The sequence below is a fragment of the Oncorhynchus mykiss genome, chromosome 26 (assembly GCF_057628025.1).
Source record: "Oncorhynchus mykiss isolate SJ-2025 chromosome 26, ASM5762802v1, whole genome shotgun sequence".
Taxonomy (NCBI): domain Eukaryota; kingdom Metazoa; phylum Chordata; class Actinopteri; order Salmoniformes; family Salmonidae; genus Oncorhynchus; species Oncorhynchus mykiss.
The window spans coordinates 44,904,458-44,922,348 of NC_143047.1; the positions used below are offsets into that span (position 1 = coordinate 44,904,458).

The 17,891-nt window shown below is 48.0% G+C and overlaps 1 protein-coding gene across 2 annotated transcripts; it reads left to right on the forward strand.

Moving 5' to 3' along the window:
* The first annotated feature begins 1,825 nt into the window (after positions 1-1,825).
* On the forward strand, positions 1,826-17,819 carry LOC100136761 (cathepsin D). Of its 2 annotated transcripts, NM_001124711.1 has the most exon segments (9): positions 1,826-1,928; positions 3,365-3,527; positions 8,509-8,632; positions 9,395-9,513; positions 9,778-9,977; positions 10,309-10,431; positions 13,165-13,309; positions 15,317-15,415; positions 17,060-17,819. In NM_001124711.1, coding segments are annotated over 9 exon segments (1,197 nt in total). In that variant the 5' UTR covers positions 1,826-1,866; the 3' UTR covers positions 17,222-17,819.
* Positions 17,820-17,891: the final 72 nt, after the last annotated feature.

Genomic DNA, 17,891 nt, shown 5'->3' on the forward strand with positions numbered 1-17,891 from the left:
TTCTTGTGATCATTTTGACCCCAGGGGGTCTTGCGTGGAGCCCCAGATCGAGGGAGATTATCAGTGGTCTTGTATGTCTTCCATTTCCTAATAATTGCTCCCACAGTTGATTTCTTCAAACCAAGCTGCTTACCTATTGCAGATTCAGTCTTCCCAGCCTGGTGCAGGTCTACAATTTTGTTTCTGGTGTCCTTTGACAGCTCTTTGGTCTTGGCCATAGTGGAGTTTGGAGTGTGACTGTTTGAGGTTGTGGACAGGTGTCTTTTATACTGATAACAAGTTCAAACAGGTGCCATTAATATAGGTAACGAGTGGAGGACAGAGGAGCCTCTTAAAGAAGAAGTTACAGGTCTGTGAGAGCCAGAAATCTTGCTTGTCTGGAGGTGACCAAATACTTATTTTCCACCATAATTTGCAAATAAATTCATTAAAAATCCTACAATGTGATTTTCTGGATTTTTTGTTCTCGTTTTGTCTGTCAGAGTTGAAGTGTACCTATGATGAAAACTACAGGCCTCTCTCGTCTTTTTAAGTGGGAGAACTTGCACAATTGGTGGCTGACTAAATACTTTTTTGCCCCACTGTATTGAGAAACAGTCAGCATGCAGACTGTATATATGTTTTAAAATCAACATTTTTTAAATGATTAAGATTGTTTGTAATGGGTACTGTACACAACATGTTGTTTGTTCTACATTTACTGAGGTTATATCACTTCCTGCAGCACAACAGTGCCTTCACATAGGCAGGGCTGAGGAGGAATGAAGAAACATATATTCTCAGAAAACTCTCAACCACATCCTAAACACAAAGTAGTTGCTCTCACAAATAAATGAGGTCCCTACAGCACAATGCAGCACATCAGGAACTAAAAGAAAAGCTCTCATCTGAGCAGGTGTAAGGGGTGAGTTTTTATACCATTTCACATTAGAGGCCCAGGGAAAACACAGATCAACAATGTGGTTCCTATCCTGATATATCCTATCCTATCCTGATATATCTACTCTATCCTGATATAGCCTATCCTGATATATATATTCTATCCTATCCTGATATATCCTATCCTTTCCTACCCTGATATATCCTCTCCTATCCTTATATATCCTATCATGATATATCCTTTCCTACCCTGATATATCCTATCCTGATATTTCCTATCCTGTCCCGCAATATACATGACTTGCAGCCTATGCAGTACAAAGCCATCAAGACCATTTTATTGTCTGCAAACAGTGTCAAATATCAAATATATTTATGTCAAATTCTGGTCTGCATCAATGATACATTGTGTCTTGGTTTTACACTTTACTTTATTGAGTTTATATTTGCAGGGACAGAGCACATGACAGGAGGTTGGCGGTAATGGCTGGAGCTGAATCAGTGGAATTACATTCGCTCAGTTCCAGACGTTATTATGAGACGTCCTCCCCTCAGCAGCCTCCACTGGTGCACATTAATCAACATTTCAGTAAAAGTGCTGGTTTTAGCCAGCTGGCTAATTTAAAACTGTAGTCCCTAGACAGGTTACCCACAATTTGATAGACACACGCATCCCTGACAGCATGCCAGCACGGATTGGGTGTGTTCAAGAAATAAACATTTGAAGACCGTAAACGCTTTTGCAGACATTGTAAATCTATGCTATTCAGCGCAGGTCTGTGCCAAATGTGTGTTTCTGGAACGCACCAATTGGCAATGCGCATGCGCAGCCGCCTTAACTCCTGGAACGCACCCATCATCACATGATTTTGACTCGACGTCGACACAGTCAGGTGATAAAATTCTGTTGTTGTTATCTCAAGTCAAATTGTCCAGTCATTGTGCTGGCGGATCAGGGTGTAGCTAAAGTTATTCTGCAGCTGTAAAATGAAGGTTTTGTACCTGTGTCTTTTTGCGGCACTTGCTTTGGCATCTGATGCACTCGTCCGGTAAGTAAAGTCAAGTTATATTAGCCGAGCTAGCTTGTCAGCTAGAAAAGCAATGATCTTTAAACAGTTGAGCCACCAGTTACGTCCTCAGTTAAATAGCTAGCTAGTATTACAAAATAGATAGGTTTAGCTAGGTTTGTGAATATTTACTTTGCTGAATGAATAGTGAAGACGACCTTGGGCTACAAAGTGACGTTAATTACATTTTATCAAGTCGCACTAGAGCAAGGTGTTTGTTGTTTTTAGCTAGGGTTAAGTTTCTCGCCCAGGCAAACGTGTTGTGACAATGTCAAATAGAAATCAGCTAAGGTCAATATCCCAAACGCGATTTAAGGCTGGTTTACAGACCGTCTGACCTGTGTCATGTAGTAACACAACTGTTGTAGCGAGATCATAAACATGATATTGTCGTCCGACATCAAACTTGTCGCATTAAATCAGCACAGCAGCCCGGTGCTCCAAATTGTAGACTTTCTCTATTTCAACTAAAATAAACCCATCCGTTTAAAAGTGAATTAATGGAAACCTAGCAAGCCAGGTAACTAAAAGCTATTTTCTAAACGATGTTTTGGTTCGTTGCTAGCTAGTTAATTACCGTTAGCTAGCTAGTTCAAATAAGGTCAATGACCGTTAGTATAGCCGACGTCTTAACTTGAGCTACCTTTTTTATTCATTATTACAGGAAACTAAACCCACAACATTATTTACAAGGTAGTGGTGAACTTACAGAGAATGGTGGGATGAAATAAAAATATGTCATTCAATCGGAGGATTTTATAACTCCTGCATCAATTTGTCACAGTAAGATTTGGTCTGGTTGCTGTGGCTGTCCGGTAACCACGACAACGGACGTTGCGACAGTTGCCGATAACTTTTTTTTAAGTGTCGTTCAGACCAGTGACACTTGTCGCATTATAATGTCTACAGACATGTCGTTAGACCAAGTAATAAACTGGCCTTAACCTGTCTGATAATAGTCATCTGCTTCATCAATGGAACTTGTTTACTTCCTATGTATTCTTGTCATGTTATCTTTGATTAGTGTATTCCTCATGAATTGTTATTGTTCATGTTTCCCATTCGGCAGTGTCCTTGTAAAACAGATATTACACATAGCTAGGTTGCCACATGCAGCACTTGTTCTAGCTTGCAAAGGATGTTGGCACCAGTGTTCTTCACTGTGTCTGTCTGAGATTAGGAGACCTGTAACTATTCAGAAGTTATTTCCCAGCAGGAACTAGGTTGAGTAGATCCTAGAAAGGGCTGACCAGTAGACCTGCTGAGATTCTGCTTGACCTACCAACTGTTCAGGGCTGGCTAACCATTTTCAAAGGAGTTCTCTAATAAATTCTCTCTTGCTATGTCTCCCTCTCTTTCCCTCCCCCTGTATCTCTCTCTTCCCCTGTCCTCTCCTCCTTCTTCTCTCTCTCCCACAGAATTCCGTTGAGGAAGTTCCGTTCCATCAGGCGTACCCTGACTGACTCGGGCAGGGCGGCAGAAGAGCTGTTGGCCGGGCAGGAACACACTAAGTACAACAACCTGGGCTTCCCCTCCTCCAGTAATGGACCCACTCCAGAAACCCTGAAGAACTTTATGGATGTAAGAAGATCCTCTAGTCGCTACTAACCAGAGACCTGGGAGTGGAGTAGTTACCCCTTGGGATGCGTCCCAGATGGCACCCTAGTCCCTACGTAGTGCGCTACATTTGATCAGAGACGTGCTATGGGCCCCGGTCAAAAGTAGTGCACTTTAATAGGAAGTAGGGTGCCATTTGGAACGTAGGTGACCTGTGCCAATGGAGGGGTCACCCTTGACTTCCCTAATGCACTGTAGCACAAGCTAAAAGCCAAGCAAGCAAGCAGGCAGGCAGGCCAGGAAAAAATCCAACAAAGAATCTGTTGTCGCCAGTCCGACCTTTCCTTCTAGTCCTCCTAGCTAGCTGAATTGGTAGCGTTTCAAGGCAAAGCCCAATCCCCCCTCTCTGTCCTGAAGGGAAGATGGACGATCCCTTCTGATTTCACATGTCCCATTTTAAAGTTGGGTAATCAGATTTGTTAGTTTATGTGTGACGGAACAAGAACGTTGGTCATATGACGAGTAACTCGGCTTCCCATCAGTGTTGGGTCTTTTCTCTGTTTGACCGAACAGGAACTAGGAATAGTTGGTCATATGACTGGTCACTGAGAACAAGGAAGGCCTGATCTTCTAAGCTCCCTGAGCCTGATCAGCTGACAATTTGTAGACATAATGTACGGTTTATCCTCGGCAAATCCACTAGGCTTTGTGTTTATGTAGTTTAATCTGAACACCAGAAAAAAATAGGGCCTTGTACTCTAGTTTTTTTTTTAGGTCACCATCTAGTACTGGGTCAGACCCCCCCCCCCACACCTTGCACCCAGAACAACTCGAATTCTTTGGGGCATAGCATGTAGCTCAATTGGTATCAAGGGACCTAACGTGTGCCATGAAAACATTCCCCACCCCATTACGCCACCAGCCTGTACTGTTGACACCAGGAGACGGGGCCAGACCATTATACCAACGCCACCAGCCTGCACTGTTGACACCAGGCGACGGGACCATTATACCAACGCCACCAGCCTGTACTGTTGACACCAGGCCAGACCATTATACCAACGCCACCAGCCTGTACTGTTGACACCAGGCCAGACCATTATACCAACGCCACCAGCCTGTACTGTTGACACCAGGCGAGACGGGGCCAGGCCATTATACCAACGCCACCAGCCTGTACTGTTGACACCAGGCGACGGGACCATTTTACCAACGCCCACAGCCTGTACTGTTGACACCAGGCGACGGGACCAGACCATTATACCAACGCCACCAGCCTGTACTGTTGACACCAGGCCAGACCATTATGCCAACGCCACCAGCCTGTACTGTTGACACCAGGCCAGACGGGGCCAGACCATTATACCAACGCCACCAGCCTGTACTGTTGACACCAGGCCAGACCATTATACCAACGCCACCAGCCTGTACTGTTGACACCAGGCCAGACCATTATACCAACGCCACCAGCCTGTACTGTTGACACCAGGCCAGACGGGGCCAGACCATTATACCAACGCCACCAGCCTGTACTGTTGACACCAGGCAAGACCATTATACCAACGCCACCAGCCTGTACTGTTGACACCAGGCGACGGGACCAGACCATTATACCAACGCCACCAGCCTGTACTGTTGACACCAGGCCAGACCATTATGCCAACGCCACCAGCCTGTACTGTTGACACCAGGCCAGACGGGGCCAGACCATTATACCAACGCCACCAGCCTGTACTGTTGACACCAGGCCAGACCATTATACCAACGCCACCAGCCTGTACTGTTGACACCAGGCCAGACCATTATACCAACGCCACCAGCCTGTACTGTTGACACCAGGCCAGACGGGGCCAGACCATTATACCAACGCCACCAGCCTGTACTGTTGACACCAGGCAAGACCATTATACCAACGCCACCAGCCTGTACTGTTGACACCAGGCTAGACCATTATACCAATGCCACCAGCCTGTACTGTTGACACCAGGCCAGACCATTATACCAACGCCACCAGCCTGTACTGTTGACACCAGGCCAGACGTGGCCAGACCATTATACCAACGCCACCAGCCTGTACTGTTGACACCAGGCCAGACCATTATACCAACGCCACCAGCCTGTACTGTTGACACCAGGCGAGGCGGGGCCAGACCATTATACCAACGCCACCAGCCTGTACTGTTGACACCAGGCGACAGGACCATTATACCAACGCCACCAGCCTGTACTGTTGACACCAGGCGAGACCATTATACCAACGCCACCAGCCTGTACTGTTGACACCAGGCGAGACGGGGCCAGACCATTATACCAACGCTACCAGCCTGTACTGTTGACACCAGGCGAGATGGGGCCAGACCATTATACCAACGCCACCAGCCTGTACTGTTGACACCAGGCGAGACGGGGCCATGGACTGCTGCTGCTTACGCCAAATCCTGACTCTGCCATCAAGTGACGCTTTTCCTCTCCTCAGTTGTCCAGTGTTGGTTAATGCGTTCCCCTCTGGAGCTGCTGCTTCTTGTTTTTAGCTGATGGGAGTGGAATCCGGTGTGGTCGTCTGCTGCAATGGCCCATTTGTGACGAAGGCTGACGAGTGGTGCGTTCCGAGATGCCGTTCTGCACACCACTGTTGTACTGCTCCGCTATTTGTCTGTTTGTGGTGTAACAGTATGACTTTAGTCCGTCCCCTCGCCCCTACCCGGACTCAAACCAGGGACCCCTCTGCACACATCAACAACTGACACCCACGAAGCATCGTTACCCATCGCTCCACAAAAGCCGCGGCCCTTGCAGAGCAAAGGGGAAACCACTACTTCAAGGTTCTCAGAGCGAGTGAAGTCACCGATTGAAATGCTATTAGCGTGCCACCACCGCTAACTAGCTAGCCGTTTCACATCCGTTACAGTGGCACGCCTGTTAACTTGCACGATTTGTCATTCTTCTTCGACCTCTCATCAACGAGCAGATTTCACCCCCACAGGACTGCCGCAGTCTGGATGTTTGTTTGTTTGTCGCACCATTCTCGGGGAAACCTTAGACCCAGGCTAGGCAAACCCTGGTCCTGGAATGCCGCGGGCACTTCCTGTTTTTGATTTAACAGACCTGGAAGACCAGGTGTGGTGACTAAATTCAATCTTTGAACTATTCGATTATCTCAGTTGTTCAGGTGTGGTGCCTTGTTGCAGTACCGGTGGCACTCCAAGAACAGGGTTGGCTAGCCCTGCCCTAGACACCGTCGTGCGTAAAAAGCCCAGGAGGCCGGATGTTTCTGAGATACTGGAATCGGCGTGCCTGGCACTGACTCATACCACGCTCTGGCGCTTAGGTCTCTCATTCTGCCCATTTCTAACGTTCCATCGAACAGTAACTGAATGGCTCGATGCCTGTCTGCCTGCTTTATATAGCAAGCCACGGCCACCTGACTCACTGTCTGTAGGAGTGAACCATTTCTGTGAATGGAGGGGTGTACCTAATAAACTGGCCAATGACTGTGTTCATGATATCAGCATTAGATAAAGATTCTGAGTAGCCTACACGGTACAGTAATCGTTCTGGTTTCTGAGTGTTTTGTCCGGGACTCTGATAGTTCCTTCCACTGAGCTGAGGGATGTGCGCACACAGGAAAAGGTTGTGGGTTACACTGTTTCCTAGACTCTCACAGAAAGTGAGTTGCGGTATGTAGATTAATCCAACGGTAGGTACAAGGTTACACACACACACACACACACACACGCATCTACCATATACAATGTAATGCAAATCCTCCTATGAAGCTTGAAAAGTTGGAGCTGTGAATGAATACAGTTTTCAACATGGAATGGTTTCAGACACTTCATAACATCTTGCAGAGTAATTGAAACTTTCACATCAAACCACTTAGATATCAACCAACCACAATACAGCCACAATACAGCCACAATACAGCCACAATACAGCCACAATACAGTCACCATACAACCACAATACAACCACAATACAGCCACAATACAGCGACTGAATGAACCCGTTGTGCCTTCAATAGTCAGCTCTTTAATAAGAGAAAGGTTTGTGTCCACAAATGGCCCCCTATTCCCCAACAAGGCTCTGGTCAAAAGTAGTGCACTATATAGGGAATAGAGTGCATAGGGCTCTGGTCAAAAGTAGTGCACTATATAGGGAATATAGTGCACAGGTCTCTGGTCAAAAGTAGTGCACTATATAGGGAGTAGAGCCTTTTTGGTACGCACACACTAAGACTGCTAATATAATCACAACTAAGTGATCAGGCAGTCTCTCAAGAGGATTGAATTGACTGTAGAGTTTCATTTCCTATGAGTCCTAGAAAAAAAGGAAGTTGAGTCGTCGTATTGAAAAAAAAATGTTGAGTAATCGTTCATTCTCTGCTTGCAACAGAAGGTTAGCTGACTGTTAGAACGTGACTAGGAGAAGATAAATCACTGAGACCTATTGGATTGACCGAAGATATAAAATGGTAGATTGGAGTCCTAGAAAGAGGGAAGTTGACTCTGTGTAAATATTAAACTGTGTAGTTATTATTTGCTCTTGAACAGAAGGTTAGCTGACTTGTATGTTCAACAGCGTGACCAGGAGAAGAGATCACTCTGACCTGTTTTACTTCAGACAAACAGTTTCTGACACTTGGCAGAGCCAACTTCTCTATCAGTCTTGGATGTAGAACGGACTGAACTAATCACATGACGTGCATATGAACAGACAAGTTGAGATAGACCTTGCCAGATGTGTTCAGGCCAGCTCAACCTGTTGGAAGGGATTGCCTTCACTGTATCCCTACAACGTGACCAAAGCATAGTGGAGCTTGTTCTTCTGAGGGAATAGGTATATGAAGAACCAGCTGAAACTGGGCCTCTGTCCTCCACCAGTTTGGGAGTCCACTTTAATGTGAAGATCCTACTTCCTGCTTTCTAGTCCGGGAGCCGTTTGATTGGGTCCTTGAAACCACAGTTGTTTTTATTTCATGCAGCCGTGTGTGTGTGTGTTCCAGGCTCAGTACTACGGTGAGATCGGCCTGGGGACTCCCGTCCAGACATTCACTGTGGTGTTTGATACCGGCTCCTCCAACTTGTGGGTCCCTTCCGTCCACTGCTCCTTCACAGACATCGCCTGCTGTAAGTCGACACTACACTGACTCAATCCCATATGTATCGATACAGTTGTCACGTCACGTCCTCTCAGATCCTCCACAAGTCCGTAGGGGTCTAGGGTTGCATTTTTGGGGAATGGGCCGTTGGCTCGTACACACGTGACTGCAGCTAGAAGGACCTACTCACTTCCAGGACACTGGTTTTTATAAGCAGCATGAATATTAACAAGCTGTATGTGCCTCTTAGTCCAATTCTAGGTTTAATCTGTTTCTAAGAATCCTCTCTTTTATTCTTTGTTTGTTCTTTCTGCCAAATGCCGTTCTTCCATTTTAGTTAAATTATTTGATTTGTTTATTTCCCCTTTATTTAACCGGGTAGGCAAGTTGAGAACAAGTTCTCATTTACAATTGCGACCTGGCCTAGATAAAGCAAAGCAGTTCGACAGATACAACAACACAGAGTTACACATGGAGTAAAACAAACATACAGTCAATAATACAGTATAAACAAGTCTATATACAATGTGAGCAAATGAGGTGAGAAGGGAGGTAAAGGCAAAAAGGCCATGGTGGCAAAGTAAATACAATATAGCAAGTAAAACACTGGAATGGTAGATTTGCAGTGGAAGAATGTGCAAAGTAGAAATAAAAAATAATGGGGTGCAAAGGAGCAAAATGTCCTCTCCAAAATGCTTCAACGTGTTCTTCCTTCTAGGCTATAGAACGATTGATATTGGCCATGTTTGACAGATTTAAAGTGACACATCCCCTTCTCTCTGTCTGTCAGTGCTTCACCACAAGTATAACGGTGCCAAGTCCAGTACGTATGTGAAGAACGGAACGGCCTTCGCCATCCAGTATGGGTCTGGCAGTCTGTCTGGGTACCTCAGCCAAGACACATGCACGGTAGGTTCCAAGGTTACACTCTTGTTTAAATAGACCTAGCCTCTGAAACGGTGCTGTACAAATCAAATCCATTGTCACTGTTGTCACTATTCTCCAAAACAATTCCCTTTTTTTAAAGCTGTTTTTTGTTCTTAATGATTTTAAACAGCGTTTCCATTTGACAATATAAAAAATACAATCTCTCTCTGTGTTTAGGTGTCAGTTTGGAGACCTGACGGTCTATAGATGTGTTTATAATGGATGTGCTGCTCATCTCTCTGGTAGATTGGAGGCCTGTCCATAGAGGACCAGGGGTTCGGTGAGGCCATCAAGCAGCCTGGCGTAGCCTTCATCGCTGCTAAGTTTGACGGCATCCTGGGCATGGCCTACCCCCGTATCTCTGTGGACGGGGTCGCTCCGCCGTTCGACAACATCATGAGCCAGAAGAAAGTAGAGCAGAACGTGTTCTCCTTCTACCTCAACAGGTGAGACGGAGAGGAGTGCCTCACCTATATTTGGCTCCGGAGTCCTTGTTGGAGATTTAGGCCTGGTTTCCTGGACATGGATAAGATAAGCCTATACTGTAACTAAAAAGCCCCATGTCTATTGAAATAGCTGGTTATTTTTCGTTTAACCTTTTTTATTTAACTAGGCAAGTCAGTTAAGAAAAATGACGGCCTACCAAAACGCCTCAAAGTACCAGGTTAAATCTGTATCCAGGAAACTAGCACAACAAGTCTGAGTTTGTCTCTGCTCTGCAAAGACATTATTATAAACATAGTAAAAGGACTGTTTGGTCTTGTTTGTGTGTGTCAGGAACCCAGACTCTGAGCCCGGCGGGGAGCTCCTGCTGGGAGGAACTGACCCGAAGTACTACAGTGGAGACTTCCAGTACCTCGACGTCAGCCGCCAGGCCTACTGGCAGATCCACATGGACGGGTGAGTGCTCTTCCTTCACCTGTTGTTTATGTGCTGCCACTTCTGCAGCTGCTTGTGTTTGTTATGGTGGAGTTAGAGTAACTATCTCCTTCCTACATTAACCATCTGTTGTTGGTGGACACTATATTAGTATGTCTGTGGTCAGTTCTGTGTCAGAATTATTCAGTTTACAACTTTTTTTGAGGACTTTTTTTTGAGCAGGTGAAATGAACGCCACAAACATTTTGTGAATACCCACCCGCATTCCCTTGGGAATCTCAGGAAACTTACCCTTCGACCTCTGGCTCCACAAGTCAAACAGAAGCTTCCGGAAAACAACATTCTGCGAGCAAGAAGCCTTCTAAGAGGAACCAAGGCTGTCCGAAGTAAACAAAGATTTGCACTGTTGGTTTCGATCTCATGTAGAAGTGCCAAGAGACCGAGCCTTAACTGCAATTAAGAAAGCATAAAGATGCTAAATCTCCCCACTGTCTGCTAAATATCCTAACCTGCCATTCTAAATCTCTGCAAAACAAAGTGGATGAGTTTGAACTTTTGCTCACATCATCCGGGACAGAAGTTGGTTGTTTAACAGAAACATGGACACATGGAGAACATTCCAGATGAATCTCTAAACATAGAGGCAGAAATCTGTCTTAATGTGAAAGGAAGAGTGTGGCCGTATGTGTGTATAGTCCCCAGGTTAGGAGACGGGCGGACCTAAAGAGATGTGTGTGTCCCGGAGCGGCTAACGAGAAGAAACTGCAACAGGAAGCCATTGATGATCTCATTAACACCATCGACTCTGAAGTTGAAGTCACCTGAAGCAGGTGTTGTCTTATGTGGGGATTTCAATCATCTACCTACCAAGACCCTCATCAAATCCCACCCAGGTTTAAAATCGGTTGACAAAAAACAAGACCTGTGGAGACGCCATGATTTGATCTTGATGATAACAAACGCAATTGAAAAAGTCAAGGATCTCTGTTCAAAGGCTCATCTGAGGGACTAAGAATCCACTAGACGACAGAATGTACATTCAAGCACTCAAAGAAGAATCCAGAAGTGTTGTGGGACGTCATCACCAACACAGAGCTGGTCGAGTAAAATCACCTGGAGGCTCCATACCGATTTGATGGTGTGGAAACGGACGAGGTTGAGGTCCTGAACAACATTTTTTGCTGAAGCATGGACAGGAAGTACACCTCCTGGGTGGACGGGCCTGTTCCAGGTGGAACTAGCTCCACTAATCCCGGGTGGACGGGCTGTTCCAGGTGGAACCAGCTCCACTAATCCCGGGTGGACGGGCTGTTCCAGGTCAAACCAGCTCCACTAATCCCGGGTGGACGGGCTGTTCCAGGTGGAACCAGCTCCACTAATCCCGGGTGGACGGGCTGTTCCAGGTGGAACCAGATCCACTAATCCCGGGTGGACGGGCTGTTCCAGGTGGAACCAGCTCCACTAATCCCGGGTGGACGGGCTGTTCCAGGTGGAACCAGCTCCACTAATCCCGGGTGGGCGGGCTGTTCCAGGTGGAACCAGCTCCACTAATCCCGGGTGGGCGGGCTGTTCCAGGTGGAACCAGATCCACTAATCCCGGGTGGGCGGCCTGTTCCAGGTAGAACGTGCCCAAAAAGGACAATCAAGATGATAACAAAACGGAGACATCCCCCTGACCCTTCCACCACTACAGTCAGAGGTCAAGCAGCAGTAAGATTGGTCACTGATGCACCAACCTGACCACCCTGATCTACTGTCACAGAGAAGAGGAGACGGTACTGGACCCTCCTCTACATGATCTACTACCACAGAGGAGACGGTACTGAACCTTCCTCTACATGATCTACTACCACAGAGGAGAGGAGACGGTACTGGACCCTCCTCTTTCATGATCTACTACCACAGAGGAGAGGAGACGGTACTGAACCTTCCTCTACATGATCTACTACCACAGAGGAGACTACTGGACCCTCCTCTACATGATCTACTACCACAGAGGAGAGGAGACGGTACTGGACCCTCCTCTACATGATCAACTACCACAGAGGAGAGGAGATGGTACTGGACCCTCCTCTACATGATCTACTACCACAGAGGAGAGGAGACTGTACTGGACCCTCCTCTACATGATCTACTACCACAGAGGAGAGGAGACTGTACTGGACCCTCCTCTACATGATCTACTACCACAGAGGAGAGGAGACGGTACTGAACCCTCCTCTACATGATCTACTACCACAGAGGAGAGGAGACTGTACTGGACCCTCCTCTACATGATCTACTACCACAGAGGAGAGGAGACTGTACTGGACCCTCCTCTACATGATCTACTACCGCAGAGAAGAGGGTACTGGACTGGCAAAGTCCTCCAGAGTCAACTGTACAGCATCAACGCCAGGATAAATCTAAATGTGTTTACCGTAGCCACTGCAATCACACATTTTAATGGCCAAATGTGACTTTAAACAAATGTCTTGTCATTGATGTCCTTTTAAATTGAGTGTTTTATATTGTTTTTGTCTTGTTTTAAAGTATTGTCTTGATGTAACTGCATTCTGCAAAATTCAGTTTTGTGGACTGCGAGCATGAATGAAATCAACGCTGTTTTCACTATGTCGGGAGGGAACTGTAAACCTAAGTGAGTTATTGGTTTAGAGAAACCTGTGAAAAGGCATTTACTGCTCTGAGGACAGATCTTGTGTAACCTCCTTCCACCAAGAGAGCTGGATTCAAACCTGTGTGTGTTTTGTACAGGATGGGTGTGGGGAGCCAGCTGAGTCTGTGTAAGGGAGGCTGTGAGGCCATCGTGGACACCGGCACGTCCCTCATCACCGGCCCCGCGGCCGAGGTCAAGGCCCTGCAGAGGGCCATCGGAGCAACACCACTCATCCAGGGAGAGGTAAGACACAGGATCAACCCCACTCCTCTAGTTTAACACTGTTCCCCAACTACAGCTACGTTCCTCCTCCTCTAGTTCAACACTGGTCCCTGACTACAGCTACGTTCCTCCTCCTCTAGTTCAACACTGTGGTCCCCGACTACAGCTACGTTCCTCCTCCTCTAGTTCAACACTGTGGTCCCAGACTACAGCTACGTTCCTCCTCCTCTAGTTCAACACTGTGGTCCCCGACTACAGCTACGTTCCTCCTCCTCTAGTTCAACACTGTGTTCCCCGACTACAGCTACGTTCCTCCTCCTCTAGTTCAACACTGTGGTCCCCGACTACAGCTACGTTCCTCCTCCTCTAGTTCAACACTGTGGTCCCCAACTACAGCTACGTTCCTCCTCTAGTTCAACACTGTGGTCCCCGACTACAGCTACTTTCCTCCTCCTCTAGTTCAACACTGTGGTCCCCGACTACAGCTACGTTCCTCCTCCTCTAGTTCAACACTGGTCCCCGACTACAGCTACGTTCCTCCTCCTCTAGTTCAACACTGTGGTCCCCGACTACAGCTACGTTCCTCCTCCTCTAGTTCAACACTGTGGTCCCCGACTACAGCTACGTTCCTCCTCCTCTAGTTCAACACTGTGTTCCCCGACTACAGCTACGTTCCTCCTCCTCTAGTTCAACACTGTGGTCCCCGACTACAGCTACGTTCCTCCTCCTCTAGTTCAACACTGTGGTCCCCAACTACAGCTACGTTCCTCCTCTAGTTCAACACTGTGGTCCCCGACTACAGCTACGTTCCTCCTCCTCTAGTTCAACACTGTGGTCCCTGACTACAGCTACGTTCCTCCTCCTCTAGTTCAACACTGTGGTCCCCGACTACAGCTACGTTCCTCCTCCTCTAGTTCAACACTGGTCCCTGACTACAGCTACGTTCCTCCTCCTCTAGTTCAACACTGTGGTCCCCGACTACAGCTACGTTCCTCCTCCTCTAGTTCAACACTGTGGTCCCCGACTACAGCTACGTTCCTCCTCCTCTAGTTCAACACTGTGTTCCCCGACTACAGCTACGTTCCTCCTCCTCTAGTTCAACACTGTGGTCCCCGACTACAGCTACGTTCCTCCTCCTCTAGTTCAACACTGTGGTCCCCAACTACAGCTACGTTCCTCCTCTAGTTCAACACTGTGGTCCCCGACTACAGCTACGTTCCTCCTCCTCTAGTTCAACACTGTGGTCCCTGACTACAGCTACGTTCCTCCTCCTCTAGTTCAACACTGTGGTCCCCGACTACAGCTACGTTCCTCCTCCTCTAGTTCAACACTGGTCCCTGACTACAGCTACGTTCCTCCTCCTCTAGTTCAACACTGTGGTCCCCAACTACAGCTACGTTCCTCCTCTAGTTCAACACTGTGGTCCCCGACTACAGCTACGTTCCTCCTCCTCTAGTTCAACACTGTGGTCCCCGACTACAGCTACGTTCCTCCTCCTCTAGTTCAACACTGTGGTCCCCGACTACAGCTACGTTCCTCCTCCTCTAGTTCAACACTGTGGTCCCCGACTACAGCTACGTTCCTCCTCTAGTTCAACACTGTGGTCCCCGACTACAGCTACGTTCCTCCTCTAGTTCAACACTGTGGTCCCCGACTACAGCTACGTTCCTCCTCCTCTAGTTCAACACTGTGGTCCCCGACTACAGCTACGTTCCTCCTCCTCTAGTTCAACACTGTGGTCCCCAACTACAGCTACGTTCCTCCTCCTCTAGTTCAACACTGTGGTCCCCGACTACAGCTACGTTCCTCCTCTAGTTCAACACTGTGGTCCCCGACTACAGCTACGTTCCTCCTCTAGTTCAACACTGTGGTCCCCGACTACAGCTACGTTCCTCCTCTAGTTCAACACTGTGGTCCCCGACTACAGCTAAATGAAGTCCCCCGTCTCCTATTACTTAGAGAACTGTACTCCACTTTATTTCCTGAATACAGTAGCACCTTCACTGACTGTTTCCGCTTGTGTTTCAGTACATGGTGAACTGTGATAAGATTCCCACCATGCCTGTCATCACATTCAACCTGGGAGGACAGTCCTACAGTCTGACTGCAGAGCAGTACGTCCTCAAGGTGAGTGTCTGTCTTTAGGGGGGGTGCAGATATCCAGCAGATATCCAGCAGGGAGGGGGGGTGCAGATATCCAGCAGGGAGGGGGGGGTGCAGATATCCAGCAGGGAGGGGGGGGTGCAGATATCCAGCAGGGAGGGGGGGGTGCAGATATCCAGCAGGGAGGGGGGGGGTGCAGATATCCAGCAGGGAGGGGGGGGTGCAGATATCCAGCAGGGAGGGGGGGGTGCAGATATCCAGCAGGGAGGGGGGGGTGCAGATATCCAGCAGGGAGGGGGGGGGTGCAGATATCCAGCAGGGAGGGGGGGGTGCAGATATCCAGCAGGGAGGGGGGGGTGCAGATATCCAGCAGGGAGGGGGGGGTGCAGATATCCAGCAGGGAGGGGGGGGTGCAGATATCCAGCAGGGAGGGGGGGGTGCAGATATCCAGCAGGGAGGGGGGGGTGCAGATATCCAGCAGGGAGGGGGGGGTGCAGATATCCAGCAGGGAGGGGGGGGTGCAGATATCCAGCAGGGAGGGGGGGGTGCAGATATCCAGCAGGGAGGGGGGGTGCAGATATCCAGCAGGGAGGGGGGGTGCAGATATCCAGCAGGGAGGGGGGGTGCAGATATCCAGCAGGGAGGGGGGGTGCAGATATCCAGCAGGGAGGGGGGGTGCAGATATCCAGCAGGGAGGGGGGGTGCAGATATCCAGCGTCCCTCTGTTGGCTACGATGTTAGTATTTCTGTCGTTTGGTCATTTACATATCGGGCTCTTGTTCATTAGTGCACACTGTAGCAAAACATTGTGCAACAGAAAATAAAAATTAGCATTTCAGCAATGAACAAGTTAGTACCTCTCTGTTTCAAACTGTTTGGTGCTTACTGGACACGATCTGGGACTGTGTGCGTCTCTGTATTCCTTCCCCCTTCTGCTCTGCGTCTGACTGTGTGCGTCTCTGTATTCCTTCTGCTCTGCGTCTGACTGTGTGCGTCTCTGTATTCCTTCTGCTCTGCGTCTGACTGTCTCTGTATTCCTTCTGCTCTGCGTCTGACTGTCTCTGTATTCCTTCTGCTCTGCGTCTGACTGTGTGCGTCTCTGTATTCCTTCTGCTCTGCGTCTGACTGTCTCTGTATTCCTTCTGCTCTGCGTCTGACTGTCTCTGTATTCCTTCTGCTCTGCGTCTGACTGTGTGCGTCTCTGTATTCCTTCTGCTCTGCGTCTGACTGTCTCTGTATTCCTTCTGCTCTGCGTCTGACTGTGTGTCTCTGTATTCCTTCTGCTCTGCGTCTGACTGTGTGCGTCTCTGTATTCCTTCCCCCTTCTGCTCTGCGTCTGACTGTGTGCGTCTCTGTATTCCTTCCCCCTTCTGCTCTGCGTCTGACTGTCTCTGTATTCCTTCTGCTCTGCGTCTGACTGTGTGCGTCTCTGTATTCCTTCCCCCTTCTGCTCTGCGTCTGACTGTGTGCGTCTCTGTATTCCTTCTGCTCTGCGTCTGACTGTCTCTGTATTCCTTCTGCTCTGCGTCTGACTGTCTCTGTATTTCTTCTGCTCTGCGTCTGACTGTCTCTGTATTCCTTCTGCTCTGCGTCTGACTGTCTCTGTATTCCTTCCCCCTTCTGCTCTGCGTCTGACTGTGCGTCTCTGTATTCCTTTCCCCACTCCAGGAGAGCCAGGCTGGTAAGACCATCTGCCTGAGTGGCTTCATGGGCCTGGACATCCCCGCCCCCGCCGGGCCGCTGTGGATCCTGGGAGATGTATTCATTGGCCAATACTACACTGTGTTCGACCGTGACAACAACCGGGTGGGCTTCGCTAAGTCCAAGTAGAACTACAACCATTGGCTACGTCCTCATTCTCCACTATCCATCATCTACCCTCTTCCTGAAGTGTACACTTGTTCTGCACACTACTTGTCATGGATTTGGAGAATTGGGAAGCAGTTAATGTTTTTTAGGATGTTTTGCGGTACATTTAAAAGTGGATCGAGATGTTATGATTTTTAGACAGGCAAAATCCAAGTGTGGGGGGAAAGACACTACTTGTAAAAGTTGCACAAGTTTCCGTTTTGCTTTTCTGAAATCTTTTAAAACTAGCAATTTAGATTTGTGTAGAGTTCAAATGCACTGATCTAAACAAGCATTTAATGTCTCGAGTTATTTGCTGTGGAAGTGAAACAGAAAACGTGGAGGTGGTGTTGGAGGAACCGGATCGGGAGTCAAAGATGACGATCAGAACGGACCTCTTTGAGTTTTACCATCTGAGTGATCTGCTGTACGTGTTAAATCAGGGACTTGTTTGTTTTTTAAAGCAACCGAACAATATAACATTTTTAATTTGCGTTTTGAGGCAATGGACCTCTTGTCAATGACTTTTAAGACGTATCTTCAAATGATTGGATTCAATAAAATAATTGTAAAAAGTGAAGTGCCCCATTTTTTTTGAATGTCACTGTCAGTCCCCCTTCTAATAGATGCTGTAGAGTAGGGGTACTCCACT

Bases quoted from the DNA above. Each gene is read 5' to 3' on its own strand.
- LOC100136761 (XM_090221602.1), top strand. From the start codon at position 8,482: ATGCAGCCGTGTGTGTGTGTGTTCCAGGCTCAGTACTACGGTGAGATC. The intron at 8,633-9,394 runs GTAAGTCGACAC...TCTGTCTGTCAG, and splicing joins CTTCACAGACATCGCCTGCT to TGCTTCACCACAAGTATAAC. The intron at 9,514-9,777 runs GTAGGTTCCAAG...TCTCTCTGGTAG, and splicing joins TCAGCCAAGACACATGCACG to ATTGGAGGCCTGTCCATAGA.